The sequence below is a fragment of the Podarcis vaucheri genome (genome assembly GCF_965113315.1).
Source record: "Podarcis vaucheri genome assembly, chromosome: 15".
In the NCBI taxonomy this organism is placed as follows: Eukaryota; Metazoa; Chordata; class Lepidosauria; order Squamata; family Lacertidae; genus Podarcis; species Podarcis vaucheri.
Window position 1 is genome coordinate 41215856 of NC_138753.1, and position 26401 is coordinate 41242256.

The 26401-nt window shown below is 41.3% G+C and overlaps 1 protein-coding gene across 4 annotated transcripts in view; it reads left to right on the forward strand.

Annotated features, from left to right (window-relative positions):
- LRRTM4 (leucine rich repeat transmembrane neuronal 4) overlaps positions 1–26401 on the forward strand; it is a 414996-nt gene that overhangs the window by 196444 nt on the left and 192151 nt on the right. For 2 of the 4 annotated variants that reach the window (XR_014213840.1, XM_082200443.1), the window contains exon 3: positions 21271–21330. The exons of the other annotated variants lie outside the window; for them this stretch is intronic. Coding sequence is in view for 1 of the 2 variants with exons in the window: in XM_082200443.1 (XP_082056569.1) it covers positions 21271–21330 (60 nt within the window). In the remaining variant the exon portion in view is untranslated. The remainder of the gene's footprint in view (positions 1–21270; positions 21331–26401) is intronic. 4 annotated transcript variants of the gene reach the window in all.

Sequence of the window (26401 nt, forward strand, 5' to 3'; positions counted from 1 at the left end):
ATCTAATATCCGTAGTGCTGCAAAAGCAGTGTACACAGGTTCATACATTGGCAGGGTTTTAAGAATACTTGTAATTTTATTATGAATGGACAATAAGTAATTTAAATGGTTAAAACTTTATAATGGACATGTAGTACATTGATATACAATGGAACCAAGGAAGGGACTAGGAAGAAGTCAATATGTTTTGTTTTTGTTTTTATTTATGTTTGTTTTGTTTTTGCTATTGTTGGAAAATTAATAAAATGTTATCAAAGGGGAAAAAATAATGTATTGCCCTTGACTGTACTTGAGGGACGATTCCAACAGATTCCACACAAAAAATGCTTATGTCCCTGTGGATATGGCAGTATTGAATCAGTGCCACATACCCTTCTGGCTTGCACTCCTTGACTTGAGGAATGAGATTATCACCCTCTTTTATTGTCCATTCCGGGTTGCCCAGCCACTGCCACAGTGTCCTTTCTCTTGGGAGATCAAGATGAGCAGGTGACAGCAAAGGTTGCAAGGTTTTTAGCTGGGGCAATTAAAATAAGATCCACTGTTTGACTATTGATTCAAAACCCTAAAATGTATTTTAAATAATTGACTTTTATTGCTATGGCAGATGGTTGACGCAAATAAAAATTCATACATACATACATACATACATACATACATACAGGGCTGCCTTCAGATGTCTTCTAAAGGTTGTATGGTTACTTATCTCCTTGGCTCGGAGCTTGCATAACTCCATACCCACCAGCATTTTGCCGATGAAAATAGGGACACCCTAAGGGAAAGTGGGACATTCCAGGGTCAAATCAGAAACCAGGACAGCTTTTGTAAATCTGGGACTGTCCCTGGAAAATAGAGGCACTTGATGTGTCTGGGTGCTTTACACCCCATATTAATTACATTTTGGTGGAAGTTGATTCAAGAGCTTTGAAGTCAATTGACTAAAAGTGACTCAAATCCAAGTGCTTCAAGTAAACTGGGAAGTGGCTCAGGATTTTATATTTATTTGTGCTGCCACTGAATAATTATTGCAACTTAGCCAGTACTCATTTGCCCATTCCACCTAGATGAGCATCAGCTTCTTTATTCAGAGCTAGAATCTTGCCAAAACCACAACTAGACATCTTGAGAGATGCTTAATGCAGGTGGACAGCTGGTAATATTTTTGTACGTATCTGGAGGCTGAGATACAGACAGTCAAAAAGGTAGTGCAGCATCTAACCAGCATAATGAAATCAGACAACTGACCAATACTCTCTTCCTTGTTACGTCTCAACACATTGTACAAAAAAGAAAAGTGTTATTCCCACAGTTCCATCTTGTTTCCTGTGGTGTTCAACATCTACATGAAGCCTCTGGGTAAAGTCATCTGGGGGTTTGGGCTGAAGTTTGATAATTACACTAATAATAAACATCTCTGTCTCTCATTTTCAACCAGTCCTAGGGGGGATGTGGAAGTCTTGCACTGATGTCTGAGGGCAGTGATACACTGGATGTTGGCAAACAAAGCTTAAATTTCAAATAGGATGGAAGTACAGTCAATTTGGGGTGGGGCTCTGTTTTGGGTTTGGGCATTCAACACGGATGACAGTGTGTTTTCCCAGCTCAGTCTGCTTTGCCAATTTTGGCCTTTCTTGGAGAGGACAGACTTGGCCATGGTACCTCATGCCTCAGTAATACCTGGTTTTGACTACTGTGTTGCTGGAATATTGACGCTTCAAAGGGTTCTGCTTCCAAGATTTGACTTGGTCAACTAGTACTGAGCATATTACTCCAATATATTTCATTTTCGCAGGACACCAGTTTGGTTCCAAACACAATTCAATGTTCTAGTTTTAACAATGTTCTAAATGGTCAGGGACTATAGCATCCTAAAGGACTTTCTCTCGCCATATGTACCTAACCACTGCAGAATATCAGAGGTCCTTCTCCGTGTTCCTTCACTATATCAGATACCGAGGAAGACTTTTGTCCACATCGCCACAGTTTGGAATGCTTGCTTCAAAGTGCTGAGAAGTCCCAGAGGTGATGGCTTTCTGTTGTGTTTTAAAGACATAGAAATGTAGAAGGCTGCAGCCAGGGAGCCGGTCCATTTATCTCAGTATTATCTGCACTGACTGGCAATGGCTCTTCTCCCAGCCCGATCTGGTGTTGCCAGGGATTGAACCTGCGGCCGTCTGGATGCAAAGTAGATGCTTCATTGCTTAGTTATGGTGTTTCGTCTGATAGCTCTCCCATAGGGGGACTGCATAATAGTGAACTGTGAGATCCTGACAGTTTGACAAGTTTTAGAGTTAATTCCTATGCATGGTTACTCTGAATAAGTCACAGAGAGCTTATTCCTAAGCAAATATTCATGGATTGCATGTTGTTGTCTGAGATGTGTTAACCGTACTTTTTGTGGCGGGTCTTTTAAAAATACAGGATATTGCTTTAGAATAGCATCAGTGACAACTCTAAACAACCCTAACAGTTCAATGTGACAGATGTCTACTCAGAAGTAAGCCCCATTAACCTCAATGGGACCTAGCGCTGATCCACACAGTGCATTGAAAGCACACATAACACACATTTGAAAGACAAGGTTTTCCCCAAAGAATAGTAAGAACTGTGGTTTGTTAAGGGTGCTGGGAACTGTAGGTCTCTGAGAGGGAAACTACAGTTCCTATTATTCTTTGGAGGAAGTAATGTAATTTAAATGTGTGTTGGATGTGCTTTAAATGTATGGTGTCTGCCCTTCTTCCCATGCAAATGGGTTTAAGATTGCTGCCTAAATTGACTAGAATTAGCTTGAGTAGATTGTAGAATGGGTTTTCATCTAGGAATAGTAGAAGGGATGTACAGCTAAGTAAGTAATTGTAAAATGCTTACCTAGGGCTCAATACCTTCATTGCACAATACCTGGATTTCCCCCCCCCCTGCAATCTCTTTCTCTAACATTTTTTTAATTGCTAAGGCCCCTTTTACAGTTACTGTCAACATTCTCTGTTGAACTGAATAATTTACCCTTTTAAACTGACAGGAGCTGTCATTATAAAAATTGCAGGGCCACGTTTGACAGGATTCACACAATAGGGGTAACTTAAAACTTTTAACAGGCTTTGCGATGGCATAGACTTTTTTGCATGTCTTGTCAGTCTGTGCATGATCTCATCTCTGCCTTGTGAAAAGTTGGCAGATTAGAAGATTATATCTGACAGATTTGAAGTGGCGTTGATGACATACTCTGACAATAATATCACTAGGAGAGAGGGAAACCACAGGAGTGGGGTGGGGGGAGGTTGGCATAATGAAAAAAATCATCTTTAGAAATTTGGTAAGCAGTTTACAAATTGAGCAATGCTTGGTCCTTGCAGATAACTGTTTTTAATTCACTGCAGTCTTGTGGGGAGATGGAGATGGTTTGATGTGTCAAATGTAATCCTCCCTCCCTCTTTTTGAGTCTAAGGCTTCCTTTGAATCACAAACATTTGTGAACCTGATACTCTTTTAGAGGTGAGGTTTAACAGTTTTAGAGGTTTGAGGTCCATTCTGTAGTGTCCTGGGATGTGAACTCTGAGGCAACTGGCATTATAAACAGCAGAACAGAAAGTGAGTGATCATCAGGTGGTGTTGTATATGCGTACACAGATGTGCAACAGAGTGTACCTGTCAACACACATCAATTCCACCTTTTTGTCAGTGTTAGGGTTACATTCACTGACTATCCTGTAATGATCTGCTTTACACAAGTATCGGAATTGTCTCTCTAGTTTTTTTTCTACAGCTTGACAAAAGTTATAATTAGAGATGGAGGAATAGTTCAAAAGCTTTATCTATTATTATATTTATTACTGTTCCAAAATGTAAACATAACAGATAGAATGATATTTTCCCTGTCCAGGTAGAGACCTATTAGCTATTAAGAAATAAATATCACTAGTGTATACTGAGTTTGAAAATAGATCTTCCATATGTATATTCAAAGCATCATATTTGTATTTAGAAAATAATGAACTAATAAGTTATTTTTGGTAACAGATTTTTTACTGCATTCAATAAAATCATTCCACATTGCTGCAAAGCTATCATACCTCTGCTATTGTTCTTTGCATTTGATATAGTAAGTTAATTCAGCCATTGCGGCAAATTCCGTGTTTTCCTAGCCATTCTTTAATAGGTCCCCTTATCTTATTTGGGACGCGGGTGGCGCTGTGGGCTAAAGCCTCAACGCCTAGGGCTTGCCGATCGAAAGGTCGGCGGTTCGAATCCCCGCGGCGGGGTGCGCTCCCGCTGCTCGGTCCCAGCGCCTGCCCACCTAGCAGTTTGAAAGCACCCCCGGGGGCAAGTAGATAAATAGGTACCGCTTACCAGCGGGAAGGTAAACGGCGTTCCGTGTGCAGCTCTGGCTCGCCAGAGCAGCGATGTCACGCTGGCCACGTGACCCGGAAGTGTCCCCGGACAGCGCTGGCCCCCGGCCAATAGATGTGAGATGGGCGCACAAACCCCACAGTCTGTCAAGACTGGCCCGTTCGGGCAGGGGTACCTTTACCTTTACCTTTATCTTATTTGGTGGGCGATGTGCCCTGGCTGAGGGCTGGAGACTGGTGTGCTTCCTGCCCTCTTGGCACTAGGTGGGGCCATAGTCAAGGAGTGGGCCTCGCCAACCATTCAGCACCAACGGGGGCGTGTCCACGGGGAATTTAAACTCCAGCGTGGCAGCGAGGCCGTCTTTCTTGCAAAAAAAGAAAAAAAATCTAGCTGGAACCACCTCACAAGAAACTGCCTCTTTATGTTCTGATTTTACCACATCTTCCATTTAGTTTGAAGGAAACCAATTCTGGCTGGATACCCTGTAATTTTTTAATCTGTCCTTCTCCACCCAATAGTGTTTTACTACTATTTTACCACATGTGAAAGAGGTTTCTGCATTGTTTCTGGCACTTCCAGCATGTGTTACAAACACTCAGTGACCCTATATTGATCACAACAGTACAGGAGTTGTCTGTCTTTCTTTCTGCTACAGACAGAGGTACCAACTTCTGAAAAAGATTGTGGGGGCCCGACGTGAAATCCTGACGTCACATGTGTGATGTTGCGAGGAGCCAGGGGGTGAAGTTGAATGCAATAGCAACTGGGGTAAGCTGCTCCTGGCCAGTGGTGGCAGCAGGAGGAGGAGCCGCTGACCATCAAAGCTGCACTGCACCCAGCTCCATGTTCACCCTCCTCTGCCCTCTGAACAATTGGGGGGGTCAGCCTCCTTAAAAAAAAACCAAAAACACATTATGGGGGCCCAGTGTGTCTTGGCCCCTAGGAGTTGGTGGCCCCTACAGATTGACAAAAGTTTGCAATTAGAAGTGGCATAATAGTTCAAACTTTTGGAAACAAACAATTGAAGTCAAAAATCAGCACAAAGTTCCAGAACACCTCCTGCTCCCTCTATTTGCTTCTAGTAATGGCTGTATTCAGAAAGCACTTCATTCCACTTTCACTATGTTTCCTTACCTGATAATTTCCACACTTCCAGAAAAGTAATGGAATAAAGTGCAGGTTTAATACACATTTCTGTGCAGATCTTTCACAAGAATCCTTGAAAAATCACCAGAAGGGTCTCTCTTGATTCTGATGATTGTTCAAAATGCTGTCCTATAGTCTCAGCCTTATACACTGGCAAACACCCAGTATTAAAGGGGTTTATCCAAGACCCGCTTCTTCCCGGTACAAGCTGGTTTCAGGGATATGGAGCAGCTTAAAAGCCCCCAGCCTCCCTTCTGTTTACTCTTGTTATTTCAGAAAGCTTTGCAGTGATTAAAGGATAACTGAGAAGACTTCTATCTGACAGGTCCCAAATTGTACAGCCTTAGGTGTCACTTTTGAAAGTGGAGCTCTTCGATGGTGAGAAACCCATTAAAAGCAGTCAAATTTAAACACCAGGAGGCTTGTAAGCTCAGCAGGCAGCACTGGACTGGTTGTGATAACACAGGAAGCATTACGCATTCACTACTCATCCATCACAAAAGTGTAGTTGCACCTGTTAAATGTAGTTGGCCAGATCTGGGTATATCAGTGATGTCCCAATGAAAGGTCACCTTAGACATAACAGGACCAGCATACAGATTACAGAACTCAACCTTCTCCAATGCATGACCTCATTGCACTTAGGGCTGGCTATTCCAAAGTGTGAATTGTATGAATTGAAGTGTTCCAAAGTGCAACGATTGGGACACCTCTGAAGATGTTATGAAATTTGGCAGAATGGTTTTCAAGACTGAGAAGTTGGGTTTGGTCTATCTTTGTAAACCATTAGATACCATTTAGAATCAAGATGGTGGACCAAAATGTTCCAAGTTGCATGGATTGGGATGTCTGTGGCATTATCATCACCCATTTTGGTACAATGGTTCCTGGGATGGGGAAATCGATTTTGGTTTATATCCTATGCCATTTTGAATCAAGATGATGGACTGAACTGTATCTAACTGCCTGTTGTGGAATGGTGGGGGTGCTAGGACTGGCAGGATGAAGATGACCTGGAGGAGGGCACCAGCAGCCACTGGAGGTCCTCAAGGCTTGGGTCAGAAGGCCTCAGCACCCCAGTAGGACATAAAGAGGTGCCAGAGGGGCTGAGAGATGAGGAGTAGAAGGAAGAAGATATCACACAGCCCTCCAGCACAGAGGGGGCCAGGAGCCTGGAAGAACCTGATTCACTGTGCTGCCCCACTGCTGTCTCCAATAGCCAGGAGAACAATTAGGAGGGCCAGACAGCTGGGGTGGCCAGTGTGAGTAGACGTAGCACATTGGCCAAGCCCACAATGCAGAAGCAGTGCAGGAGCTGTCCACCTAAAGTGCAGTGCTGTTGGTTACAGGAAGGATGCTAGTGAAGCAGCAATCAGCAGGTCTTGAATCCTTCTGTCCTTTGTACGTAGAGTGGACAAGAGGTCAAGAAGGACACAGCATCTCCTTCCCACTGTCTTCCAAGTGTACAGTGTTGTTTTTTTAAAAAACAACAACAACATTAGTCATTAGTCCCAACCACTGAATTTATGTAGGACAGGATTAGAGTCAGGTGTTCCTTGAGTCAGGGAGAGTATGCACAACCCTAGGAACTAACAAGTTACAATATCCATTTATAAATTTCAGGGTTTTTTGTTTTTTTGTTTCTGAGAATTCCTGGGCAATACCGAGTACTTTCCACTAGTGCATCATATTAGGGATAATTGCTTGTGAAAATACGTGCCTAAATCAAAACTGTATATGGAAATAGGTTTATTAGGCGAAATCCCCACTTAAATATTGATGATGATGGTGATTATGGTTGTTGTTGTTAGTAGTAAATGTAGTAAGCATGTTTGTGGATTTTTTTTTAGTACAGGTATCACAGGTCAGTAACAGTGCTGAAATGAAACATTAGGTGCATACAAGAGTGATGTGGATAGTTGAATTTACATTTGGGGAAATAAGAAACTGAAATAACTGAACTTGACAAATCCATTTACCCCTACTTCATCTTTAACCTCACTTGCAATGTGATCCCTGGATCCTGTACTGGGCCATACCAGAGGTATATTGCCTTGTATATTAATACAACCTGGCTCAGTGATTCTGAAGATCTATGAGCCTTGTTCTATATAGCAAACCACATTCTCAGTAATTGTGTCCAGAATATCGTTCTAGCTACGTGGGTTAAACTTTTGCCTATTTTCATAAGATGTCATTAAATTACATGACCATTTCTTCATATTGATTGGTTTTATAACTGAGTTTTAAAAAGAGGGCAGTTTTAAACTGGTCAGGTTAGCAATCTCAGGTTAAATAAAGGAGAGTAATTTTCATGTCTAAAGTAATGTACTGACAAGAAATCAATCTCCTTTCTGTAATAAAATTAGCCAGATCCCCACACTCGTTATTTTTCACAGCTGAAGGTTATCTTATCTAAGTAAGAGCCGTTTTATGGCCTATTTTTTTAAAAAATACTGTAAACGAGCATGAAACATTTTTTGGGGGGAGGAGAGAATTATATATATATTTATTTTTAAAAAACCTATTTAAAAGCTCTCCTAAACCTTGAATGACTTGCATACGCTTTAACCCAGATGAGCATTGTGAAGAGCTTTTGAAAGACAAGTAATTACTTATTAGCTGTAATACTTGTCAGTGAGAACAATGTCTACAGCTCACCTGGCATAGTTCAGCTAAATGAATTACAACTGAGAACAGAATTAAATACCTGGAAATCTATTCGCCAAGAGCATCACTATTTAGCCTTTTACTTCTATATTCATTAGTTTTCTTTAGACAAAGTGCCGGATTCTATCTCTATTGGAGTTTCCTTATGGTTTTTGCTGTTTGCTATGAGATCTCTCCCCCCGCCCATATATGTGTGTGTGTGTGTGTGGGAGAGAGAGAAAGCGAGGGGGGACACATCTTCCATCACCCTTAACCATTGGCCATTCCTAACAGACACACAGCTTTATTCTGGTCCATGGACCCCAACACAGTACAACAATAGTAAATACCAACAGTTATTAAGGTGTAAAATCGGCCATGCTAGCCAACAGAGGAGCTTTAGCCCGTACATACTGATTTCTGATTTTTACTGCCACTGAGAGGAATTTTGCTACAGCCAATGTAACAGTATCAAACTTATCCTCAAGGAGAACTTGGCATAAAATGAGTCAGCAATTCTAGGTTGTTCTGTTAGTATTGGATTGATTAGATGCTGTCTAACCTGTTTATACAGACTACAATGCAATAAGATGTGTTCCATACCTTCAACATGGGCACAGCCTATCTTGGTATGGGACACCAGCCAGTTTTTCCCTCAGCACTTCATAAAGGAAAACATTTAATCTGGCTTTAGGAAACAGTAGTTAGATACGGTCAAATTCTTAAGGTAGGGAGATAACAAAAAAACAAACCCTCTAGGTATTGGATTCCTGACACAGATGGGCCACAGGTCACATGTGAGCAAGATCATAAATCACTAAAGGCAATATCCCAAAACCTCTTTCACAGTTTTGAGGGCAGTATCATACTCCAGGTGGGTATGAAAAGATGGTGAAAGAGGCCTTATGTGTCATGGTTTTTGACCAGGAGCTGATGTACTCCACATTTATCACATGAGTACACCATCCCCAAGGCCATACACCAGTCCCAAGGCACTCCACCAGGCCTTAATTGAAAGTGGGCATTCACCAGTTTCCAACAGAAGTATTGAGTTAGGTACCTGAAGTAAGGACCTCATAAGCTTTGATTGAAATGTATCAAGCTTTGGAAAAGAGCCCTTGTACCAAATGTTGACAGCATATAAGAGTTTTGATGCAGATTTCACCTGTGCATGAAATAAACGGAGAATTGCCAGTTTGCTTGCCTCCTCTATTTGGGAAGTAACCAAACAATGGGTGCTCCAAGATTTTGTGAGGTGAAATGTAAGTCCTAAATACTGTAAGCTGATCTGGTAGCATATGCTTTTAAGAACAGACCTTAAGTGCATTCAGACCAGCTAGAGCTTCCAGGTCAGGTCCCACATGCAGCACATTGTAATAACTACGCATTGAGCTTACAAATACAAGCAGCACCATGGCCAGGCTATCTCTGTCTAAGATCAACCACACTACAAGACCCATCTCACTTCTTCGTTTTAGACTATCGAGTGCAATATGTCATCCCAGGGAGGGCAGAAGCTGTAGAAATTCTCTCAGTCCTCTTATAAATTTCCTCACCTCCCTGCTGCAACTCCAAAGAAATAATAATGGAGAAGGAGGGACTTGGCCCTGTGATAAATGAAGGACACCATCATGTTCTTCCCATGTGCAGACTCCGTGTATTAACATCTTCATAGAATATTTCTGGTGTCCTCGATCCTGGAGAGTTAAATGAGGTCACATCAGTTAACCTAGGAGAAGACAGATCCAGGAAACAGGTATTTGTGGGAGCTGTGGAATCCATTTTCTATCCAGTGTGTTAATTCCAATGGCAGCATCAGTGCTTTTTTTTCTAAAAAAAAATGTTTAGGGGTACTCTCATTTTCCCATTCATATTGAAATACTGCCCCTCAATGAGGCCAAACTTAGATTCATAAAATGTTTAAAATTGGCAGTATTGTAGCACCCTGCTTGTGGTTAACGCTTAGCTGGAATGAAATATTCAACGCAGCAATAGAGAAATTAAAATAATAATTTATTTGTCAGACAAATAAACGAGAGACACAATGGTATATGGTTACCAAAGCTCTGCCCACTCCAGCCCTGATGGCCAGCACTTATATTTCCTCAGCCCAGCCCCCTTGCTCCTCCTTTGGCTGCCTCTGTCCAATCAGCCTGGTTGAAATTCCTATTGGCTGTTTGCTAGAACCAATCATAAAAGATACACCCATTTCCTATTACCTTTTATGGGAGACAAAGAGCTGTATTTCCTTCTATCCATAAATGGCAGACAAGTAGCCATATATCTTACATTTGCCTTGACCAGGCACCTTAATTACCAGATCACCTTTTGCCCTGTTGCCCCTGGCAACAGGGGCAAATGGCTAAAACAGATGGCTCATGGTTTTACATTCTATCTAAACAGAGATCTTGGGTTCACATTCTCATACACCATCAATGAAATAAGAATCCAACATAAGAATCTAATATTTCTTACTTTCTAAATCCTTTGCATAATTTCATTTAGCCAACAAATTTCATACATTAACATAGATAGCTTTTTAGAAGAAAAGGCCTTTTCAGAGTAAAAAGGAACTCAGTAAAACAGCTTCTTCAGTTTACACCTCTCTTTTCCCAGCCAGCTGCTTTTTCCTTTAGCTCTTTGCCCTTTAACCTTAGGAAAATATGACTAGAGTCTGATGGGAGGCACATGGTATTATTTTCAGTTAAACAATAAATCTTACTATTTACCAACTCTTAATTAGTGTTTTTGTAGCTTGATTATATTCTGTAATATGTAGGGTCAATGTAACCTTTGCTCCCAGCCTGTAATTTCCCTTTTACAACTTTGAGAAACATGTCTCCTGGTACTGCTATAAATCAGGGGGGCCCTTTCTAGGAGAGCAGGAAGATAAACAACTGCCAAAGTACTTAGCCAGCTGCTTTATGCCTGGCATGAAACATACAAACATTTGCAAATATATATATTTTTAAGCTCATTTTAAAATACAGGCCTTGATCAGATGCCTCAGTATGCATACCCCTGCGTACCCCCAGGGGAAAAAAGCACTGGGCAGCATTATGTATTGAATGAGATGTCTTGTGTCGACCAGGACACACTCTCAATAGTTAAATGCTGCTTTTGTCACTGGGGACAAAAATGCACTCTTTAAATCACGAGGGTAATTAATTTTCCTGACAAGCTTTCAAAGTGCTTGATTGAGATTTTGGGCATCATATATATGACTTGACAGTTTGCATTTGCTCAGGTTATCCCCTCCCCACTTTCTTCCCTGGAGGTACAAGAAGAAGATGGAAGCTCTACTAAACTGCATTGTTAATAATCTGTGCAGATTCTTACAAACTCCAAAAAATGGTTTATGGCTTTAAATGTTTGTGTGTGTTTCTTTTTTGGCATCTGTACTTCAAGCAGAATTCTGCAACTTTAAGGTCTGAAAAGTTATTGTTTTTATTATTTCCAGAGTGGTAGCTATGTTTCTTCTCTTGCAGCAAAATCATTTAAAATGGCCTATGGCACTGTAAGGGCTAACAACTGTATAACAACGCAAGGATAAAAGGAGTTCTACCAACTTTCATACCTTGCTAGTGTATTTGGGGCCTCTGGTCTCTCATTTATTTATCTAATAGAGTCAAACCAACCTTGATTAAAGGCTCTGTGTAAATGAACTTTTTGCATTAGCTTTCCTGATGTTGCCAGATACCAGAAAAGTTAATGTCAGGGTAGAATTTGTCTATTCCCACTTCCTCTGGGTTGTAGCCATGTGTGCAGGTACTGTATGTGAGCTGTGATTAAGATGGTAAAGATTCTGGAAATCAAGCCTTACAAGTAATGGTTGAGGGAGATGGGTATGTTTAACCTGGAGTAGAGAAGACTGAGAGGTGATATGATAGCCATCTTCAAATGTCTAATGCACTGTCACATGGAAGATAGAGCAATCTTCCTTTCTGCTTCACCTGAACCAATGGACTCAAGTTACAAGAATCCGTTGGATCTGCTTGGTGGGAGCTGCAGTGCAACAACATCTGAGGGGGACATCTTCCCCATCCCTATTTTAAATAATGCATTTTGAGGTGGCATATATCAAAGTAGCACTGTGATTTGAGAAAGTTTTGGGATCGAGCAAAAGTGTACTGCTAATACTGTAAGATAACCTAATGAAAGTGACTTACTTAACAAGAACAGAGTAATTAGGCTGTGTCATTTAGGGTGTGTTTTTTTTTAGCCATAAAAATTGGTTGCTATTTTTCAAATGTTCCATTATTAATTAAGCAGATGACAACAATTCTTCCTCTCTAAGGAGTAGGGAGGGAAATTGCATGATGAAAATGTGCTCATCAGAAGGACAAAGTCTCTTTAAATAGTACCATCCAGGCTATCTTTAAAGTAGGATCTTCTTGACCTAAATAAGGACATTGACAAAGTTGAGCAAGGTTTGTCAACTCTCGCTGTCAGTGAATCTCTTTTTGGCTGATGGAAGGCCTGCTGTCCTGATGGTGATACATTACTTTAACACCCCTTCCTCAAAGCGCTGTGATTGGAGATCCCTGGAAAAACAATTCATTCTAATTAGAAGTCAAACCTGTCAATCACAAAAGAGTTATCCCTCCCTCCTCTCCCCAAGCTTGGGGAGAAACACTGTCTGCAGTATTTTGTTTTTAAAACATACAGATCAGCCTAAAGCACTTCAGAAATCACCATTTCAGTTTGGAGCGATTCAGAGAGATGCAGCTTAAGCACATACTAGTCCAAACCTGTCTGAAGTGGCCTCAATTCAGACCTTCATTTGTGAATCATCCAAATTATATGCACACTCCTGTATGGCTTTTCTAGTTGGTATTAGAGCAGAAGCAAGCTTTGTTGCTCTCCAGAATACTGCTCTTCCAAATGAGTGGAAGGAAATGTTTCCATTCCCTTCTCCTGCTCTCACGAGAATAATCTCATGCTGATGGCAATATTAGGCCCATTTATCAATCAGTACAAATGAATTGAGCCAGCAAATCCAGTTTGTGCCAGAGGACTTCAAATATAGGTTTGTCAAAAAAATCTGGGAGAAATCAGCTCGTGGTGTATATATTACCTCTAAAAGGACCGTGTGAACTGGTTCAATGGCCAGTTTGTGCAATCGGAGAAGTCACTGGTTGAATGTTATGGTCTCTTTAAAAACTGGAATTGTTTCCCCAGGCTGCCTCTGGTGTTTAGGAGAGTTAGTTCAGTCGCTGGTTTCGGGGTTTATTTATTTATTTTATCAATGGGAAGGGTGAGAAAAGGAAGTGATTTCCATTCTGCCCTGTCTTCATCGCAATCAGCTCTGTTTCCATTTCTCTTCAGTTCTACTTCCAATAAAAACTATGTAACGCAAGTTTCAAATTTAATGTAATTAATTACATAATTATTTCCACACCACTCATTTGGATGGTGTCAAATGGCAAAACAATGTTCTTTAAAAAGGCTTTGTGTATAGGGTTGAGGTTTTTTTTAAAAAGGAACATTGTGAATGAATAGCAAATTTATATCCTTGCTTGATTTCCATTATGGAACTGCAATGGAAACACGAATAGTGCCAGTTTCGTTTTCAAATAGAATTCTCCAAAATCCCTAAATTATGGATTGTGTGTGTGTGTGTGTGTGTATGCGTTTGTTTGCTATTTCTGAATTTTTTAAAATCCGTAGCATCTTACGATATTTGTGAGCCACTTAGGTATTTTCCTTTACCAAGAGTTAAGTGGTCTATCCATTATCTAAGCAAATAAATAAAATGTGGTAAAGTATCAGCCAGAGTCTGTCCTGCTATGTGGTGCAGGTAGGGAGAGGAACGGGTGTTCAGATGTACAGTATCACCAACACAAGATTAACACCCACACGCTTAAGCTTCTGTGCTGTACTGAAAAAAAGAGCGGGGGGAGCGTATGTCTGAGTAGAAGGCTAAGCAGCCTCCTTCCTCTCCACATCAAGGTTTTTATGTGTCTTTAATGTTATTTGTTTAGCTGTTAAAATAAATGCATTACACAATATAAAAAGACAAGTCTTTAAAGCCTAAAGGCTTACATTCTAAGTGAAGCTGAGACACAAGAGAGAAGGGGGAGTGAATGCAGGAGGGGAGAATATATATGTTGTAGCAGGCCCCAGGAAAAGGCTGATGGCTGAATGCCAGGCCAGAATAAAAGTCCTTTCATTGATCTCCTGCTCCATAGCAGTTGATGGTGAAAGTCTAGGTTGTGAGAGGGCAGAGGAGGGAGAGGAAGAGCTGTAGATGACTTTGGAAGCTGGCTGTTGTTAGAAGCAGGCAATGGGAAGCTGTTTTATACCAAGTTAGACCAAGTAATCTAGCTCAGTATTGTTTGCTGTCTTTCCCAGTCCTACCTGGAATGAACCTGCATGTAAAGCTGTTGCTCTATAGCTCAGTTGCAGCCCTTTCCTGATTAATGCCCCAAACCATTTTAAAGAAGAAGGGGGATTTTATAGCCCTAGTCATAGAGACAGGGCAAGGTGTTCATCTTGTTAATGAGGTCACCTAAATAATGAAGATGCAGTCCAGAGAGAAGTCTTCATAACACTTTACTGAGGAAACTGACGAAAACAGTGTATAATTTGAGGAGAAAGGAAAAGAGGATTTGTATTTTTTAGGCCTCGTACACAGAAGGGATACATTCAACAAAATTCTACAAAACATACTGAGGAAAACTGCCTTCAAAACTACAGACCCAATCATGGCACGTGCTACCTTAGCAAACTCTGCCCAGTTACTAAGCAACACCTCCACCCGTTCTGCTCTTGGCTAGTTGACTTTAGCAGTAACAAAATTAACCCTTGAGTTGTACACTGAATGATCTCTGCTGTTCTAATTCCAACACATCAGAATAAACAATGCCAAGTAACTCAGGTTAGAATTCCCTTTCAGAGCTTCCTGGAGATAACATGGATTGGACCTGGAATGCTCTGCATACCTATTAGATGCTGCACCACTGAACTATGGCTTTATATGCACCCCCCTCCCAACTTTTCAATTGCAAAGTTTTTAAAAGCAGGGACAAACATGCATAAAATTTTGTGGGAGCAAAAGCTACTGGGGAGGGGAAATGGCAGGTTTACAAAGGGTTAAATGCTTCCCCGCTACTTCTCCAGTTTTGCTTGCTGACTGGAAGTGGCTTTTCTATGTCTAAAGGGGCCATCAGGCAAGTGTGAAATGCGTTTAGGCGTTTCATGTAGTCTGAGCCTCAGGCCCATATTTCTCTGACTGTTTTCCATGGGTGATGGGGAAAGCAGGAGAAGCATTGATTCATCTGACAACCGGGCTCCTTTTGTGCTGGCTACTACCTCCCTCTAATTCCCACTTAAAATCCAATTGCAATTTAAGAATGAAGCATTTTGACTACAATTGGATGAGTGTTTTAATTAGAGATAAGAGATGCAGCCTGCTGATATCAGCTGTAGATAGCCTGCTTGCTTTAGAATGCCTCCCACTGACACATAATACATCATCTGGGCTGCATCAGCAAGATTAGTTTATAACCTAAAAAAGAAAAGAAAGCAGATTGGTTGAAGGAGGCTATATCTGCAATTAAATAGAACACGCAATGCCTATGAACTGTGGGATGATGATTGGAGAGAGAGTGTATTTCTGTGATGAATGAAACTGTGACTTTAAAGGCATGATACTGTAAAATGAGATGTTAACATTTTCTCATGGATTGGTGGGTGAGTCGGTGCTGTCTTGTTTCTCCAAGAAGGTGCATTTTGTTGCTCATGAGTGTGGTGGAAATAACTCAGATGGACACTGGTGTTGGGTGAAAATCAGGCACAACTTTACTGAATAAATATCAGATTGGCAATGGCAGTAAGGCGAGGATCATTTCCTCATTCTACACAACCTTTGCTGATGGAATGACACTCCATTGGAGGTTCAGAAGCACCCACCATAGGAGCATACTGTCCTACTGTCCCTATTTTCCAGGGACTGCCACAAAAACCACCAAGCAATCACAGTATCTTAATTTGTCCTGCAAATCTCTGAATTGTGACAAAATCCTCACGGAATCAAGCACAACAAAGCATTTCACTGTGGGAAAGGCAAAAAAAACAAAACCCAGGGCCAATTGAATTTGGGAGGGGAAAAATCATTTCTGACTGTGTCAGCTAGTGACCCAAAAAGCCCAGTCAGCCCCCAGCATGGAGGGTGGGTCGGTGGGTGGGAATCTTGTGGGGCAAAATGAGCCTGAACCCTTATGGGCAAGGCATTTTAAAACCTCAAACTCTCCTCCTCTTATGAGATCTGGTGAGTGCACATAGCAGACTGAAACTTTAACTAGACATGTACAGAACTTCCCATCAAAAAGTAACCTGGCATGTTCAGGGCATTTCATTTGCAACAGCAAATATCCTCCTTCTCCTTTCTCTCTCCAAAGATAGGGTTTAATGAGCTGTGCCCGGTTAGTTCAGATCCTAGCACTCAGTGCTCTTTTTATAGAAAAAGAGATGCCAGAACAGCTCCCTTGTTCTCTTTTAATGACAATGGTGACCACCTGAGATGTGTCAGAACCAAGTTCCACATGTTCCGGCTGAAAATAAAGCCCTGCTAGCACTTATGCTCATTCATTCTTTCTTCTTTCATTAAACAAAGAACCCTCCACCTTTTTTTTGCAATAGTGCATATGTATACATTATTTCCCTTGCACATGAGGGGGAGACTCTAAAAGACAGTTTTGATGATGAAGTGAGAAGTTGTTTAATGGTGCATAGCTCTCTGATTAAAGCAGTGACTGGCCGGGCGATGGGCTAGGGCTGAAACTTGCGCATCATCTGAACTGGCGTTGTCACCTGATTACGGACATCTTCATTGATTCATCATTTGAATCCTCACAGGATTGATGGATCAATTATATTTGCATATATTTGCATATGAGTCAAAACACGACTTCTGAAGCAAAATACATGCCCTACAAATAGGAGCGAAATAGGGATGGGTTGTTGTAGTTTAAAATGTGCTCTCTAAATAAGGAAACTCCTGCACATGAGTGGGTGGAGCTGGGGTAGTAGAATGTAGGTGGCTAGGTGGACAATGGCAGGACCAACACAATCTGGATATAATTGGATGGTTTTGAAAGTAGATTAGACAAATTCATGGAAGAAAAGGCTATCAATGGCCCCTAGCCATTATGGCTATCCTCTGCCTCCACTATCAGAGGCAGTAACACTTCTGAATACCATTTGCTGGAAGTCAAAGGTGGGCAGACTGCTGCTGTTCTCATGTCCTGCTTTGGGCTTCTCATGGGGGCATCCGGTTGGTCACTGTGAGAACAGGATGCTGGACTTGATGGGTCGTTGGCCTTATCCAACAAGGCTCATCTTATGCTCTTAGTGTGTTACAGGTAGAAAGCAGGAGCTACAAGTGAATGCAAGCAAATGGCTCTGTATGAAGCAAGCCACAAACTACATGGCAAAATACAGTGGTACCCCGAGTTACAATCACTTTAGGTTACAGACGCTTCAGGTTACAGATTCCGCTAACCCAGAAATAGTATCTCAAGTTAAGAACTTTTCTTCAGGATGAGAACAGATATCGCACAATGGTGGCATGGCAGCAGCAGGAGGCCCCATTAGCTAAAGTGGTGCTTCAGGTTAAGAACAGTTTCAGGTTAAGTACGGACCTCCGGAACGAATTAAGTACTTAACCCAAGGTACCACTGTACAATGGGACTTGAAACAAAATGTTGTGGGAGGCTAAAGTGGTGCCTTAGGTTAAGAACAGTTTCAGGTTAAGAACGGACCTCCAGAACGAATTAAGTTCTTAACCTGAGGTACCACTGTAAATGCACAGAATGCAGGCATAGATAGTACAATGGGACTTGAAACAAAATGTTGTGGGGTAGGAGCAGGAGCAGCTTACCTCGTGAGGCACAGCTGCCATACTAGATTTCAGGCAAGTATGTCACCTGCCACTTCCCAGGAGAGGGATGAGGAGTTAGTGTAGTGTGGACACACTATTTAAGCCAGTTCAGTTCTCCCACCATTTGCCCACACCGCTCCAAGCTCTCCACTTCCTCTTCCGTCCCCATAACTAACAGCAACACACTTGGAAGATATTGATATTGATTTATGTAACATTTGATAATGTTATTGATAATGTAACATTTTTTAATGTAAATTTATTTTGTAATATTTTATTTAAGTTGTCTGTTGTTGCTTCAGTTTTCTGTATACTACTTAGAAGTATTTTTAATAAGCGCTGCAGAAATTAAATAAGCAATCAAACAAGCTAGTGATGAAGCTCTGTCCCACTAGTGTGGAGGGCCCATGTTTACACATATCTACCATTGTGGGGTCTTAACTGGAGGTGGCAGGCCATGAATGAGACTTTGTGGTTTACTGAAGATGTTGAATCAGTTATGGCAGCTGTGAAAAAGGTGAATGCCATACTAAGGATCATTAGGAAAGGGGTGAAAATAAAATTCCATATATCATAATGCTGTGATGTGACCACATTTGGAATATTGTGTAGAGTTCTGGTTGCCTTGCCTAAAAAATAATATGGTAGTTGGAAAAAAGTTCAGGAAAGGGCAGCCAAAACATTCAAGGAGAATCACTTTTTGAGAAAAGGATAAGAGGTGTATAGAAGGTGTACAGTGTACTTATCCGTTCCGGAAGTCCATTCCAAAATCAAAGCGTTCCAAAACCAAGGCACGCTTTCCGATAGAAAGTAATGCAAAATGGATTAATCTGTTCCAGGCTTTTAAAAACAACCCCTAAAATAGCAATTTAAGATGAATTTTACTGTCTAACAAGACCATTGATCCATAAAATGAAAGCAATAAACAATGTACTGCAGTCACACAATCAATCAGTAGCTGAACTGGATTCTACACAGTCACACACAAAAAGAGACAGACAGACCTCAGCGTAACACTCAAAACTGAAGTGTGGCACTCAAAATGGAGCATGTTCGGCTTCTGGGAAAAGTTTGCAAACCTGAACACTTACTTCTGGGCTTGCAGTGTTTGGGTTCCAAGTTGCTTGAGTACCAAGGTGTTTGAGAACCAAGGTGCCACTGTACAGAACAATGCATCATGTGGGGAACATCATATAATAGTAGTAGTCAGGGCCATCCCATATGAGAAGATTCAAGACAAATGAAATAAAGTACTTCTTTAAATGGTGCATAGCTAAACTATGGGATCCACTCTCATAAGAAGCAGTGATGACCATCAAGATAAATGACCGTTAGCTTTGTGCCAGCATCCACAGTTTTTCCATAGGCAAGGATGGGGAGTGTTCCTCCCTCCCAGGCCGAAGGCAGCATTTTGTTGTGGGAAACCATCCAGGGGCCACATTCCAGTGTTGGGTAGGACCAGAGGCAAAAATGAATGGAGCAAGAAATGTGACCTTACTTCCATACCATGCACAATATTCCAGCCATACAAGTATCAGTGGGGGTCTGGGATCGCTCAGTTGGTAGAGCTCGAAACTCTTAATCTCAGAGTCATGGATTTGAGTCCTACCTACGGGACTGCCTCTCCCGGTCTGCCCCACGGAGAGCCTCAAGGTCCATAAATAGCAACACCCTAGTGGTCCCAGGCCCTAAGGAAGTTAGATTAGCTTCAACCAGAGCCAGGGCCTTTTCAACTCTGGCCCTGCAGGATCTGATTTCTTTCCGCAGGGCCTGTAAGACAGAGTTGTTCCGCCTGGCCTTTGGCTTGGAGCCAATTTGATTCCCTCCCCCTCTTTCTTCTTTCTTCTTTCTTTTTCCTTTCTCCTCCTGCGATGAGGCTGCATTTTAATATTTTAATGTTTCAATATTTTAATTGTTGTATTTTAATCTTGTTTTTAAGTTGTATTCATTCAACTTGTTTTTATTCTTGCTTGTTAGCCGCCCTGAGCCCGGCCTTGGCTGGGGAGGGGAGGGGTATAAATAAAATAATAATAATAATAATAATAATAATAATAATAATAATAATAATAATAATACATTGTGTAAAAAGATTCCTGTACTCCAGGTGGTTGGACTAGATGACCCTCATGTTCCCTATGTACGTAGAGAGGCCTGAATAGTTGAATTTGGCCCCCAATTTCACATGCCATTTTTTTCTGTAAAACTTACTTTAAAAAAATTAAAAAGGAATTTGATCTTTGCAAATTCCTATATGAAATGACTTGAATGGTATCTAATGTGTAGATCAGAACTTGGCTGCCTGCTAGATTTCACACTTGTCTTTGATTGTTGCAACATAGTTCTTTACAGTTTGAACATAGCAAAATACATATTTGAGTACATGTTCTGAGAGAAAATACAATTTGGAAGAGTATTTTTTTTTTAAAAAAAACAACCTCGGATTAATGAGGGGAATAGAACAGAAAAATATGTTTAAATAAGTGTAAGTGAAAAGGATTAGAAATTGACATACTTACCCATCCCTGTGCCTAATAGTTCATATTTTTTTTCACCTACAGTTACCATAAAAAATTTTGATCACATTGAATATTGCTTTTACATTGTGCAAGGAATAAAGAACCCTGGTAATTAGAGACACTATTTAAAATTATTTGCAAAAGTTCTCAGCACAGTGCACCACCATCCTCCTATATCTTGGAACGCAAGTAGACCGTGGATGTTGCACCGAGGAAGACTTGAGGCCACTGGGTCTTCCTGTGATGCAATAGTAAAAATGGCACTTCAGCTCCCATCAGCCCCAGTGAACAGGAATGATGGGAGTTGTAACCCAACAACATATGGTGGCAACTTGTTGGCTTGCGAGACAAACCTGGGTTCCCCATTTAAGGTAATGGCTGGGTTTGCTGGAAGAGCAGGGGGAAAGAACTCAATGAGTGGTACTCAGAGTAGACCCACTGAACTTAAGAAGCATGATTAAATTTCAATAATCTCAGATGGTCTACTCTGAGTAAAATACCACCCATTTTGTGCACTTGGTGGGGAGGAGAAGTAATTGTTTTTATTTGCTAGAGACAAAAACTGCTGAGCTGCTAGTGAGGTGTTTGCTAATGATGATCTTGGCCAATGATTGTTTATTATATATTATATTTGCAAATGATGGTGAATGTCTTGTACCTAGAAAGACTGCAGAGTTTGAACGAATAATAATAGAGCTGTATATTGTTTCCTTGCCATTATCTTCTCAGCTCTCCGGAGAAGTCCTGTTTCAAAAAGGAATTGTCATGGATGATTGTGCAGTGAATAAGGTAGGAATTAATTCTATAGCTGAGGCACTCTCTTCTTATTATTATTATTCCTTATTGTTATTTCATAGGCCACCTGAGGGTCATGTTTGGGATGACCTTGTGTTGTTTACCTGGATGATTCCCCTCACATCTTTTTGCTGTAATAAACATAAGCAACATACTGTAAGCCATGATTACCTTAAGAGAGCGTGCACACAACCCACAACTTCCCTCATTTAGTTCAACTAGCAAACATTCTTGAGGATTAGTTGTGCTTTTACTGTCAATTTTCAGAACCATTTCCTTTTGTTTGTTCCAATAACAGCAAAGACAAAAAACAGCAAAACTAAATGATTCAGGATAATTCCATATATGAATATTTCTCCTTGACTTCAGGGTCAGCCTTAGTATTTTAAAGATAATATAATGGCTTGCTTCTATCTTGCTCCCTTGTGCATACATTCATCACCATGGTTTCTCCACTTGATTAGGCAAAATGAATTCAATCGGCTCAAAAGAATTTCGAGTCAGTATGCACAATATGATTTGCACAATACAACAGAAAGGGAAGATGTGCGATCAAAGGGGCTTTCTGCACTTACCAGTGATATAGTTGCTGTTTGAGCCAAGGTTTTTAAAGGTGAATTTGTAGCAGATTGTCTGCACCTTTGATCATATGTCACCGCTTTTAGAGAGTGATCGTGGGATTTTCATTTTCATACTAATGGCGGTTGTGCCGGAACTGGAAGAAAATTCATGGCTGTGGTCTCGCTGCACACACCCTACAAACCCTCATGTTCCTCTAGCCAATAAATGTCAGTTATGAGCATGTGCACAGGGGTAGCCCTTTTGTGACTCTTAAAAATGTGCATTTGAATTCTGGAATTCTAATTTCGTGGGAATGTCATATACCCTCTTGAGTGGAGCGTGGATTTACCACACACTCCAAGCCTACAAGAAGAGGAGAGGTGGTTTGGTCTGGGGTGGAGCATGCTGTGGCGCAAGGACGCCAATTAGCCAGTGATGGAAAAGATGGAGACCAGGCTACTTAAGCTGTCTCTGTCCCTCACTCTTCCTTTGTTTGACACCTGTACTTCCTCCCTACAGTGTGTGCTTTGTTAGTCACTTTATTTACGGTTGAGTAGGATTTTGGATTTGGGACTTTATAGCCTACTTCACACTGTTGAGTGTTGTTTGTGGCTGGAGTGGTATTTGTTTATTATTTGACTCATTTGGCATTTAGTCTGGGCAGGTGAGAAGTTTTAAGGAATTGTTAATTGTATACTAGAAACATTATTTGTTTGGGGGCCTAGCAGGCACACTAGGGCAAGCTTGTGGCCGGATTCACACATAAAGTGCATGCTGCAGGGAGAGAAATTTCTTCTAATCCTTTCCATGTGGCCACAGTACGTGGCTGTTAAAATGTCCAGGACATATAATTTTCCCCATTTGCTGCAAATCACCTGCCCGGATAAATTTAATTTAGTTAAATATGTTTAAATTGGTTTGTTGCAGATCCTCTGATTTGTTATATTTAATAAATACAGTCTGCTTCTAAAGTTATTGCCTCGATGTTTCTTTGGTATGATGGCAAAGAGAAACTAAATGTCTGTCTGAGCTATTGCAAACCTGGTTAAGATGATGAAATTTAGTCTGCAGCCAGTGATTGCTGTCATGAGCAGTATTCCCTTGCAATGTTTCAGGGGATACTGGGCCATCACTTGGACCGGTGGTTGGTTACAAAATTTTCCTCATCTGAATAGCTGCTTCCCCTAATTCTACTCTTGTTTTAGTTTTTTGTTTTTCCAAACTGCTGCATACATGAGATTTGATTCAGTTTTCAGCCCCGTCCCCTGCTTAAGTTATCTTTGTGTACCAGCACATATACACTTTGGTTAAAACAGTGCAAATGGGAATCTTGCTGATATTGTGCTGCTCCTACAATCAAAACCTGGTTCTGTGTGTGAAGGACTATCTGAAACAAGTCCAGTTTTAAGATCAATTTAACATCAGAAGGGAGAGCAGGGCCTTGAAGGTGCTCCTGAGCAGTTAACAAGTGGCCAGCAGACTGAGCAGGAACACAGATTACCTAGGCCACAGTCTTGCTCCCTCAGAGGTGAGGTATATTCCATTTTTATTTAAATTCCAGGCATCATTTCTAAATTTGCACCTGCACATATGCAGTAGCCCTTAAACATTATATGCAGATACCAAGTTCCCTCTTTGCTGTGTTGCATTTTGGCAATGCATAAGTGGCTGCCTTGGGAACCATTGGCACTGTGGCTCTTCAGACCAAGGGCTGCCCTCTCTCATGGTCAATTTTCCCGGCACCCACATACCAGCAGCGGGTGGGGCAGAAGGAACCCACCATGCTACTCAGGAACAGTAGCCTATGGTTCAACCAACCAGAAGTCAGAGGTTTTTACATACACAACTCTCCATCCAGGCAAGACAGAGTAATTATTATAGTCAATGAGAAATTCCAGTCAGACAAAAGAACTGGAGGAAGGTACAAAGCAGACGTATTTAAGAGGTGTGGCTTTGGCAGGAGAAAAGTCCTGAGAGCCAGATGGAGAGGCCCATGGGGCTACATTTGGACACTAGTTATGAGCCCCCCCCCCAAAAAAAAACCGCAACAACTTTGAGGCTTTTACTAGCTCCTTCGCTCTTGGAATGAGCCTCTGGTTTTGCTTCACCCTCAAATATTTTCAATACAAAATTCTCATCCGGAAACCTTGAGCCCCGCTGCATGTTGGATTTGCTCTCCCTGGATCAAGGAATTTGTAATTGTATTGTTCCTGTATTATGTGATTTTAGTCAATATCAGTGTGGTTCTCCCTCCCCTCCCCTCCTGCCTAGGAGAATATGCATTAAACATCACCTGCCTAGCAAAGTCCTGTACATCAAAACAGTAACTCTGAATCATTCTGAAATGTCACTAAATGTTAACCTGACTCTTGTGTAAGGTCCTATGGGGAAAAGATACAAGGTGTCTGGAGCCGATCTGCCTTTTGATGAGTGGACTAAAGCATCTTTTGTTTCTTTGCTCTTGGGAGAATTGCCCCGTATTGTCTATATTGTACCATTTATTCTGAAGTATGAATTTCAGAGGTACCTGGTAGTAACATATGTATCTCTTCGTTGAAGGGTGTGGCCTAATGCAGCCCTCATTAGATTGGCTAATGTGATTTAAAGGTAAAGGGACCTCTGACCGTTAGGTCCAGTCGCGGACGACTCTGGGGTTGTGTGCTCATCTCGCTCTATAAGCCAAGGGAGTCGGTGTTTGTCTGCAGACAGCTTCTGGGTCATGTGAACAGCATGACTTTGCCGCTTCTGGCGAACCAGAGCAGCGCACGGAAATGTTGATTACCTTCCCACCAGAGCGATACCTATTTATCTACTTGCACTTTGATGTGCTTTCGAACTGCTAGGTTGGCAGAAGCTGGGATCGAACAATGGGAGCTCACCCCGTCGCAGGGATTCGAACTGCCGACCTTCCGATCGGCAAGCCCTAGGCTCTGTGGTTTAGACCACAGCGCCACCCGCATCCCAATGTGCTTTTACACTCATGCAAAAAACGTGCAGTTTTTACACTGCATTCAGACTTATTGTACTGGGCGGTAACTGAAGTTTATCAATTAAGTAATTAAATTACTTGTTAGATCCTGCCCTTCCTCCAAAAAAGAAGGCTAGTATTGATCGAACATAGAAAACTGAAATAAAACAATAGTCAAAACCAATATATAATAACAATGTAGCTTTCAGTCATTGGTTAGGATATAAAATTCTCCTCTGCCTGTCCCCAGCTTTGTGCCGAAGGCCTGTATATAAATACAGATTTTAAGATGTCACCTGGATAAAACAAACCACATGGGTGATAATCAGATCTCCAAAGGAATGAAATTTATTAACTGGGGTACCACCACCGAGGAAGCAATTTAGTTTGAAATGACTAATAGCAGAATGATTATTATGGATATTGGAGAATTCCAATGGAAACAGAAAAGGATGTGGAAATTGCTGAAGATCATTTGTTCATCTGTGGTCAGGAACAGAAAACAGTCAAATGAATATGCTTGATGTTGTTTTTTAAGCCCACAAATGATACATATTTCATCACATTTAAAAATAGTTTAGGGTGTTTCCTTTGAAATGAATGTAAGTTATGGAGCTTACATTGAAAAGCAGACATCAGGGTGAATAATGTAGTATTTGATGGAAGCTGAACTGCAGCAGAATGGATACAGCACTTATTTTAATGAATATTCTTACATGCCTTGGCAGCTAGTATATAGTGGTGCCTAAATTATAGAGGAGGGAACTTGTGACCCTTCAGATGTTGTAAATAATGTTTTTATTCAGTGCTTCAATTTAAAATTTATTTTCCACCAAAAAGAGCTATTGAATTTGTACACATTAGCATGCATAACCCCCAGCATCACATAGATCAAGGAAGTGAAGTATTGAGGCCCTTCCTCTGCTGTTGGATTCCAACTCCTAATAATAATAATAATGTGACCATCATCTTGTGACCTGAGGGTGGGAAAAATAGAAGATGGGAGGATGCACTTGGGAACCCACTAATGACATTTAAGAAATGGATTTCAAAAGGGCAAAGCAGTAGTGATTGATGAACCTCTCCACAGCTAGATTCAAATTGGGGAAACAATTATTACTGGAGGACACTTGATTGCACAGCTCCCTTCCCCCCCCCCAAAGTCGCATAAATTTCTGGTGCTCATCCACAGTTCCCTTAAGCTTAAAAACAATAAACAAAAAAGAATCCTTCAGAGGTGTTTGTGACTAGTCTCATGGACTTGGAAACGCTAAAGGCAGTAACCAATGCCAAAGCTCCATTAGCCACTAGTATTTACACTTGTGCAATGGAACTTCCCCCCATCTTCCCCCCATGCCCCCTCCCCAAATCTGCACCTGAGGGTTGGGGGAATTAGGGAGTGCACAGGGGATGAGAAAGGGGGCACAAGCCTGGGCAGAGGGTATGGAGGTCCTGGGCTGCCCAGATGACAGGACCCCATTCTCGACCTCACTGATGTGGTCCAAAGAAAAGCAGAGAAGATTTATCCCAAAGAAG